General features: G+C 43.2%; 1 protein-coding gene across 1 annotated transcript; it reads right to left on the bottom strand.

The window, feature by feature from the left end:
• Nucleotides 1-5,434: 5,434 nt before the first annotated feature.
• On the bottom strand, nucleotides 5,435-8,238 carry LOC115577848 (zinc finger protein RFP-like). Its single transcript, XM_030410733.1, has 2 exons — nucleotides 8,138-8,238; nucleotides 5,435-7,548 (listed from the first exon to the last, which is right to left on the bottom strand). Exon 2 carries the CDS (start codon nucleotides 7,537-7,539, stop codon nucleotides 5,902-5,904), a length of 1,638 nt encoding a protein of 545 aa, XP_030266593.1. The 5' UTR covers nucleotides 7,540-7,548; nucleotides 8,138-8,238; the 3' UTR covers nucleotides 5,435-5,901.
• Between the last annotated feature and the right edge of the window lie 1,149 nt (nucleotides 8,239-9,387).

Below are 9,387 nucleotides of genomic sequence, written 5' to 3'. Positions count from 1 at the left end.
CTGAATAAAACCCATTGAGCCGTGTATGCCGTTCGACAGGCTCGATGGCGTCCTTGTCTAAAAGGGACGCCAGCTCCCTGCTGAGGGCGAGGGATTTCATGGGATCTCTGACCACAGACATTTTGACCCCACAGAAGGTCGGTTGCCAGCTTCAGAACTGCAGTGTGTATCCCTTAGACTGCGTGGATACCACCCAAGGGTCTGTGGTCTCCCTCTCCCAGTAGCTGATATGCTGCTGAGTGAAGCGCGCCCCGAAATATCCGAAGCACCAACCCTCAGGTTATGAGACTACCAGCGGCGAGCCAATTGACCTGCTATCAGAGTTTTCCTCAATCGCAAGTAGATAGAAGGAACAGATTGCGTGATGACGTCGGGGTTTTATACTGGGGCATGCGCCCTACGTCATCACACGGTCACAGGGGACTTTGTTGGTATAATAACTCGACCTGCACATGTGCGAGATGGAGATATTCAGTGCTGAAGCACCGCCCTCTGGCGGTCAGGAAGAAAGAAATAGAACCTGCTTCATCCATTCAGTTGTTATACACTTAAACTGAAGAAAATGAGTTTTTTGGAGAAAAACACGTTTTCAGAAAGATGATCCTGTTAAAACCTTTTTTGCACTAGTTGTCAAGTCGTAAACACATGAGCCACATGGCCCTCAGGGCTTCTGTAGTATGGAGACAGTTTATGTTTTTTTTTTGTTTTGCGATATTCTTTCATACATCTTAAAACAAGTCTCCAGCTACTTCAGTTTGTCAGGGGAATGCTGCAACACTGTTTTGCCGTGAACTTACCCTTTAAAATCTTTAAAATCACAATGGTACCATTTTAAACCCCTCCATTACCTTCACATCACATGTTAAATATTATAAATAACATGCTGCTTGTAATGTTATTGTAAAGCAAATGCTTAGGGTAGGCTGAACGTTTTATATACCTTAATATTGAACACTTTTTTGTTAATTATTTCATCATTATTAGTTTAATTGAAGCATCTGAGCGAGCAGAGCAAGAGAAAAACCACCTTCTGTGTCTAAACAGCTTTAGTGGCAGAGAGTCAGATTGGAGGAAGAGAGGGGGAGGAGGTACAGAGAGAGAGGATGACGATGCAGAAAGCAGAGAATCAGACACATTAAATGTGAAGAAGAAAAGATGGAAGTTGCAGGAAACTGAAACTATTCCTCTCCATGACCACCGTCCTGTCTGACTAGAGCTCAGGTTTTGTGTTAATACTTGAAACAGACCAGAGCAAGATGGTAAATTAACTGTAGCTGAAGCTAGTTGTTTTGTAGCTCTTAGTAAACCAATGTAGTAATGTCAGATTCTGTTTTTAACTTAACTTAACTAGTCATGTCATTGTGTCTGTGTAGCTCAGTGTACTCACCAGTGTTTGCAGAGATTCTGCTGTTGAGAGAATCTGATGGATTCAGTCGAATTCTTCTCCAGAGAGAAACGGAGAGACTCGTCTGGATTGCAGCTCTGCTGTCGCTCAGACAAACTTTCAGTTTCATTTCAGGAAATGTGATGTTGCAGTTTATTTTCCTCTTGCTCCTCCTCTCAGTGAGGCTCTGACAGTTTAAGTTATTCATTGTGAAAAAATCTTGACAACAAGTTTTTACTTTCTTATTTGTTATTCTTCTCTCAGCAGTGAAAGTTTACATCAGTAAATTAACTAAGGGTCATAGTGGATGGATGAAATGCACCGACCTCTTCCGTCTATCACCGGGTGTTCTGCTGCTTATTTTGGGGTCACTCTTCGCTTCTAGTGTCTCTGGACTCATTAGATATAACGGACAGTCTAGGCCTGTCTGCTCTACCTAACGAGCCCAGAGACACTGCAGCTGCGACAGCCGAAGTACCTTTGTATTTATTTGGAAAGCAACGGCTCACAATCCACTGCCTCAGCTCTGCCATTGGCTGTTGTTTTTTTTGTTTTTTTTACAAACAAGCCGCAAGAAAAGACAAGCACATCCTGTCAACACCAGAACACTAAACAGACAGCTAGGAAATGGCAGGCTTCTCTCTTTTATGGTGTGATTGAACAGTAAATTCATCATGGCCCCTGACTTCCTCTCTCCCTCTGGTTGTACAGCAGGACTTGGCCGTGGGTCTCACTGATCTCCATCCCTCTTGTTGTGGGTTAGGGTTAGTTGCTGTCAGTATAACTGACATATCTTACTTCTGTACAACTATCTATACAACTGTATATTCAGTGATTTATGGATTATGATCTTAGTTGTTGTAAACACACCAACACTTTTGCTGTCGCAGCTTGTAGTGGGGTTTTACTTTAAACTCCTCAAAAACGGAAAAACAATGGTGTAGTCGGAAAATATATATGAAATATATATTTGAATTACCCCAACCTCCACAATGCAGCAGTGCAAATATTTACAAAAGTGAAAAAAGTCACACAGCTGCAGAAAATAACTTGTCAGTTACGATGACAGAGATTGTTTTTTTTTTTTAAAGCCAGTGTTGTAGCTGATGCTCCACTTGTAAACTCGCCAGTACTGTTGCAGCTGCAGTGTCTCTGGTCTTGTCAGGTAAAGCAGGCAGGCCAGGTGGTGGAGCCGCAGCAGACCTGTCCACTCTAACTAACAAGCCCAGAGACACTCTTATAGTGAAAGACTGACTCCAGAGGATGAGTGACCCGACAGAAGCAGCAGAAGACCAGGAGACAAGCCGAAGAGGCTTTGATCCATAAGAGAAGGAACAGAAGTGAAAAAAGTATTATGATGTAACGAAGAAGTAGTCTGAGTCTGTAATTTCACTTTTCTGCAGCTTTCCAACTTGTTTATCATATTTATTTATGAAAGTCTTCCAAAGTAAAATAAAGTTACCGATTTTTAATACCCTCAAAAAAACTACAAAGCACAGAGGAGCTCATCAGTGACTCCCCACACCCAACCTCACAGAACTAAATAACAAATCCATCACTCGCCTAGCAAACACCATAGCACAAGACATCACTCACCCACTGAACTAATATATTATCCCACTACCCTCAGGGCGCAGGTACAGAACCTTTAAGTTCAGGAGGGCTCGGCTGGGGAAAAGCCTGATCCCTGCAGCCATAGCTGCCCTGAACAGCAGGCCCCGCTGATCTGTCTGATAAGTTGTCAATGTTGTTATTGTTGTTATGTATGTCAGTTATTGTTGGTGTGTATGTAGTGTCCGTTGTCATCTGAGATGTGTAATGTATTGTCAGTGAAGACAAATCTCCCTATGGGACAAATAAGAATCAAATCAAATCAACTCAAATCAAATCAGAAGACTTGAACCAGTTTGATTTCATTGTTCTCCAGCTTTTATGTAATCTGCTTCAGCATCAGACTGTAGTTCTTTATTAAGAGCAGGTCCTCATGTGGACACAGGCTGCAGTTTGACATGAACTCCACTAGAGGGCGTCCTCAGATCTCTGGTTTAGTTCATATCAGCTGTTCAAACCTTCAATAACACAACATCATCTCACACTACCAGCTGTCTCAGGTGTGATGGAGGATTGGAGTTCGTCAGCTCAAGTCAGTCTGAGAACAGCTGATGGTGTTTTTAATCACATGATTTGGTCGTCATTAGAAACATCAGCTGTTGATATCAATAACAAACTAAATAATGAATCAGACACAAGAAAATGATATTTTTTGCGTTTTCTGTTTTATTTATTAAGAAAAAAATCTAATAACTTTTGCTCATTTATAAATGTTTTGTCAGGATGCAGTTCGTCTTATGATTACACTGATCAGACATTAAAATGGTTAAAATTCAAAACACAATTGCTTCATAATTCTGAGTACATTGTTTTCTGGTAATATAATAGTCATGCAGTTATTAGAATAAATGAGACTACATTAAATAATATCAATCAATGTGGTAAAACTGGCGTGATGTAAATATCAATGTGTGTTACGACCCTAGAGGTCATGAATGTTTCTATTTGTCTGTTTTTAATTATCCCTCTTTTACCTGTGTAAGTATGAGTGTGTGTGTGAGATTGGTTGCGGGTGTGTTTGAGTGGTTGTAGGTTGTCCCTGGGAGCTGATTGGTTCCAGCCTGGAAGACAAGGGTTTAAAGGCCGGCTCCTCCCAGTTCCTGTGGGCTCTCCTCTATTGTCCAAGACTGCCAGCACATGTTATTTTGAATAAAACCATTTAAAAATGCTATTGCTGGTGGTGCTTGGGAATGGGAAGAGGAGAGTCTCACACTCTTGTTGCACCAGGGTTTCCCCTAGGCCCTAGTCGTAACAATTGGGGGCTCCTCCGGGATCTGAATGTCCATGAGGTGAGGTAGATGTGGTTTGGTTTAGTTTGTTTGTGTAAGTGGCCTTAAGTTAAGTGTAGTGGTCATCTCTTTTGTTAAATTGTGGCTGCATTTTGTGTGTCTGTCTGAGCAGCCTGACCAGATAGCTGCTGGGAATTTTTAAGAATTTGCCACCTTTTGTTATTTTGCCTTTCTTATTTTTGGTGGTAATCCTGGGTGGGGGTACGCTTCAGTGTTTCGCAGTTGACTAGGTTCCTGGTCTTCGGTGATGCACTGATTTCAGCGTTTAAAGACGCCTCGAGCTCGGCAAGCCACTGAAGACTAGCTAGGCAAGTTAGCCATCTTGGTAGGCAGGTAGTTGGGGTGTCTCTGTAGTTTGTTTCCTTTCGTTTATACTTTGCACAACAACATAGTTTTGTGTGAGATGGCTGCTTTTTTGTTGGTCACGTTGTGATGTGTGGCCCTGATTAATACTTGTGTGCAGTAACTTTTTGTGACCTTTTGGTTGTGGAACTGGACTCCACTTTTGTAGGGTCACTTGTGGTTGCAGCTTAAGAGTAAGCTTGCAACATTTGTGTAATGGTGACTACAGTGTGATGCCTTTTTGTGTGTGGTTGTTGCAGTCCACTTTTGGTTTGGTCACGTAGGTGTAACTGTTTTTAGTGTATTAATTGGTGTGATTGGGATGGCGTCATCCCCAGATCAGTGGATTTTGAGTGGTGGGTATGGCTTCCCAGTTTGTCCGGTCACTTTGTCTCTGTCTCACCTAGCTAGTCTTCAGTGGCTTGCCGAACTCGAGGCATCTTTAAACGCTGAACTCAGTACATCACCGAAGACCAGGAACCTAGTGAACTGCAAAACACTGAAGCGTACCCCCACTCAGGATTACCACCAAAAATAAGAAGGGCAAAACAACAAACATGGCAAATCCTTGAAAGTGCCCAGCAGCTATCTGGTCGGGGTGCTCAGACAGACACACAACATGCAGCAACAACTTAACAAAAGAGATGACCACTACACTTAACTAAAGGCTACTTACACAAACAAACTAAACCAAACCACATCTACCTCACCTCATGGACATTCAGATCCCGGATGAGCCCCCAATTGTTACGACCAGGGCCTAGGGGAAACCCTGGTGCAACAAGAGTTCCTCCAAGCACCACCAGCAGCAAAGCATTTTTAGTTGAGTTTAGTTAAGTGTAGTGGTCATCTCTTTTGTTAAGTTGCTGCTGCATGTTGTGTGTCTGTCTGAGCAGCCTGACCAGATAGCTGCTGGGCATTTTCAAGAATTTGCCACCTTTTGTTATTTTGCCTTTCTTATTTTTGGTGGAAATCCTGGGTGGGGGTACACTTCAGTGTTTCGCAGTTGACTAGATTCCTGGTCTTTGGTGATTCACTGAGTTCAGTGTTTAAAGTACCTAGAGCTCGGCAAGCCAATGAAGACTAGCTAGGTGAGTTAGCCACCTTTTGAAGGCAGGTGAAGTTGGGGTGTCTCTACATTTTCCCTTTTTATACTTTGCACAATGGGAAGAGGAGAGCTTCACACACTTGCTGCACCAGGGTTTCCCCCTAGGCCCTGGTCGTAACAATTGGGGAAAGAAAAAAGAAAAACATGAAGAAAATCAAATGTTTGTTCTACTCAGTGTGATTGACAGGAGAGATGATCAGAGGAGCAGAGTTTTTACCACCAGTATTAAGATACGGACAGAAGAATGGGTAGAGTTTCTGAGTGAAGCAGCAGCCAGTAAAGGAGTAGATAAGAGCTGCAGCATCAACGTCATAAAAGGAGACCAGACCCTCCTCATAATCCACAAACACCCCCACCTTCTCAGGCTGACACTTCAGAGAGAGACGGACTAGAGGGTCAGCACAAGCTCTGTACTCATTTTTATTCCTCAAACATATCGTCCAGTAACCATTTTGAGGAGACAGTGTGACTGGTCCCTTCCTGTTGATCGACACTCTGGCCACTCCTAAATCCCAGTCAGTCTTCTCTTTAACTTGAACTTCATAATAAAATCTTCCTGAAGAGAAACTCTGCTTTGCTAAGACACAGGGACATTTATCAAATCTCTCTGGCTTGTCTGGGAGTTTCTTCTTTACATCACCACAGTTTACTTGTTTTCCATCATCAGACAGGATGAGTTTGGGATGTGCTGTATCAGGATCGAGTGTCACATCCACTGCATACTGCTGGACCCTCTTCAGCTCAAGCATCGTCTTCATCTGTTTACTGAGCGTCTCCTCCAGCTGATTCACAGCTCTCACCACAGTCCCCTCATATGAAGGTGGACGGATGCTGACTCCTGTCCAGTTCTTGGTGGTTGGAGCAGCGCTCAGTGATGGGGAGCTTTGGAGGAGGTGGAGGTGGTCTTCAGACTTTGAGAGCTGCTCCATCTCAGAGCTTCTCTTCTTCAGCTCAGAGATTTCCTGTTCCAGCTCTTTGATGAAGCCTTGAGCCTGTTTCTCTGTCTCTCTCTGCTTCTCTTTGATGGTGTCGATGAGCTCGGCCTGGCTTCTCTCAACAGACTCCTTCAGAGCGCTGAAGACCTGAACACCAGCTGCTATCTCTCTGTCTGCATCTTTCTTACTGAGCTCCACTGAGCGCTTCATCTTTTCAATCTTCAGTCGTCTCTTCTGGATCATCTGCTGAATTTCAGCGTCTTTCTTCCCCAGCTCAGCCTTCTTTCCTTCATATTCTTCTTTCAGAGGAACAGCATCATGTGTCTTGTGGTCTGAATAGGTGCAGAGCATGCAGACACACATCTGGTCGGTCTTACAGAACAGCTCCAGCAGTTTATCGTGCTTCCTACACATCCTGTCTTCCAGGTTCTCCACAGCGTCGATCAGCTGATGTCTTTTCAGCTGTTTAGCTGACAGATGAGGCTCCAGGTGAGTCTCACAGTAGGAGGCCAGACACACCAGGCAGGACTTCAGGGCCTTCAGTTTGGTTCCAGTGCAGACATCACAGGTAACTTCTCCTGGTTTGGAAACTTGTTGCTCTGAGCTGCTGCTGCTGGCCTTCTGTTGAGCTGACTGTCTGAACTGAGCAGCCATCTCAGAGATGAACGTGTTGACCTGCAGCTTCGGTCTTGTGTAGAAAACCTCTTTACAGTTGGGACACTGACACGGGACGTTAACTCTCCAGTGTTCAGTGATGCAGGTTTTACAGAAGTTGTGTCCACATGGTATGGTGACTGGATCAGTGAACACATCCAGACAGATGGAGCACAGAAACTGATCTTCAGTCAGCAGACAGCTGGCAGCAGACATGTTTACAGTCTGAGGATGAAAAGTGAGAATACAGCAACAACTGTAATTGCATTAAAGTTGAATATATACTTGAACAAATCTAACAAGTGGAACATAAGGAGTGTCATCATGAAAAAGTCAGAGCAGAGCAAGAGAAAAAACTCTTTCGTGTCAGAGAGTCAGCTTGGAGGAGGAGGAGGAGGAGGAGGAGGTCCAGAGAGAGAGGATGAAGATACAGACAGCAGAGAATCAGACACATTAAATGTACAGAAGAAGAGATGGAAGCTGCAGGAAACCCAAACTGTTTCTCTCTACAACACTCAGCCACTGACGGGTGTTTGTTAAAATGGCGACATCCTGAGTGAAACTTCCTGTCTGAGAAGAGCTCAGGTTTTGTGTTGATACCAGAAACAGCTTAGAGAAAGATGGTAAAATCAGTTTGAACTGAAAGCAGCTGCGACTGGACTCTGTGTAACTCTAATAAGCTGGAGCTCAGTCACTGTGGTTTGGTTTTAATCTGCTCAGTACTTTCGGTGTACATGTGTTAAAGTGTCAGATTCTGGTTTTAACTCAGTTTTAATAAATCTTCAGTCAGGTCTGTGTAGGTCAGTGTACTCACCAGGGTTTGCAGAGGTTCTGCTGTTGCGCTGAGAAAAACCTGATGGATTCAGCTGAAAACAGAGAGACTCGTCTGGACTGCAGCTCTGCTGTCACTCAGACAAACTGTCACTTTCATATAAGGAAATATGACGTTCCACTTTTTTCTTCTTGTTGCTCCTCCTCTCAGTGAAGCTCTCTCAGTTTTAGTGACTCACTGCGAAACTTGTAGACAAAACTTTGGATCAAGTTTTTACTTCTTTTTTTTTTCTTGGTCTTTTCTCAGCAGTGGAAGTTTACAGCAGCCAAGAGAAGATACAGATACAAATAAAGCACATAAGAAAAGAGGTCAGTGGAAGATATTCAAGAACAAACTGTGTCTTTAGATCAACAGGCCACAACGCTCCCTCTACAATCCCACCAACACTCCAGTGTTCAGCTCACTGTTCAGTCTGTCATTTCACTTTTCTGCTGCTTTCCAAACTGTTCAGCATCTTTTCTCTGTGAGGCTTTTGTTGTGTGATTTCTAACCTGTCACATTACACAGAGGAATACAGAAAGTGGGCTTCACTGTAATTTTAAAATACTTTCAAAGCTGTCTTAAAGGTCCAGTGTGAAGGATTTAGGAGGTACTATCAGCAGAAATTAAATATAATGTTATTAAATATGTTTTCATCAGTGTAAAATCCCCTGAAACTAAGAATTGTTTGGTTCTCGTTACTTTAAAAGAGACTTTTATATCCACAGAGGGAGCAGCTCCTCTTCCACAGAGTCTGTCAGGTTTCTACGGTAGCCCAGAATGGACAAACCAAACACTTCTGCAACTGCAGTAAGAGAGGGTGAGGTGAGGAGGGTGTAGGTGGTTGCAGCCTCACTGCTACATGCCACTAAATCCTCCATGTTGGACTTTTGAGTGAAATTAAAATTGTGTTTTTAGAAAAATCTCCTCAGTTAGAGAGAGAAGGAGACACCACTCAAACATCAGTAGTCAGTCTGATAAAACACAGAGGGATTTATAATTATCACTTTTATGTCCTCGCATTATTTTGAAAATCCTGAAGTGTAAACGGAGCAAAAGGGCGTCAGGCTGCAGTTTGTTAAAATTTCCACCAGAGGGCGACGTCAGCTGTCATTTCATCTCTACTAACAGTTGTGCTGTGTTCAATTCACCTTTTCCAACATAACAACAGCTTTACTTTACATTAAATTACCTCATTCCCTTTCCATTATCTGACATTAGATGACTTGACATAACACTCAGTACATCTTCTG

The sequence above is a fragment of the Sparus aurata genome, unplaced genomic scaffold, assembly GCF_900880675.1.
Source record: "Sparus aurata unplaced genomic scaffold, fSpaAur1.1, whole genome shotgun sequence".
Taxonomy (NCBI): Eukaryota; Metazoa; Chordata; class Actinopteri; order Spariformes; family Sparidae; genus Sparus; species Sparus aurata.
This window is presented reverse-complemented; position numbering and strand designations above follow the sequence as displayed.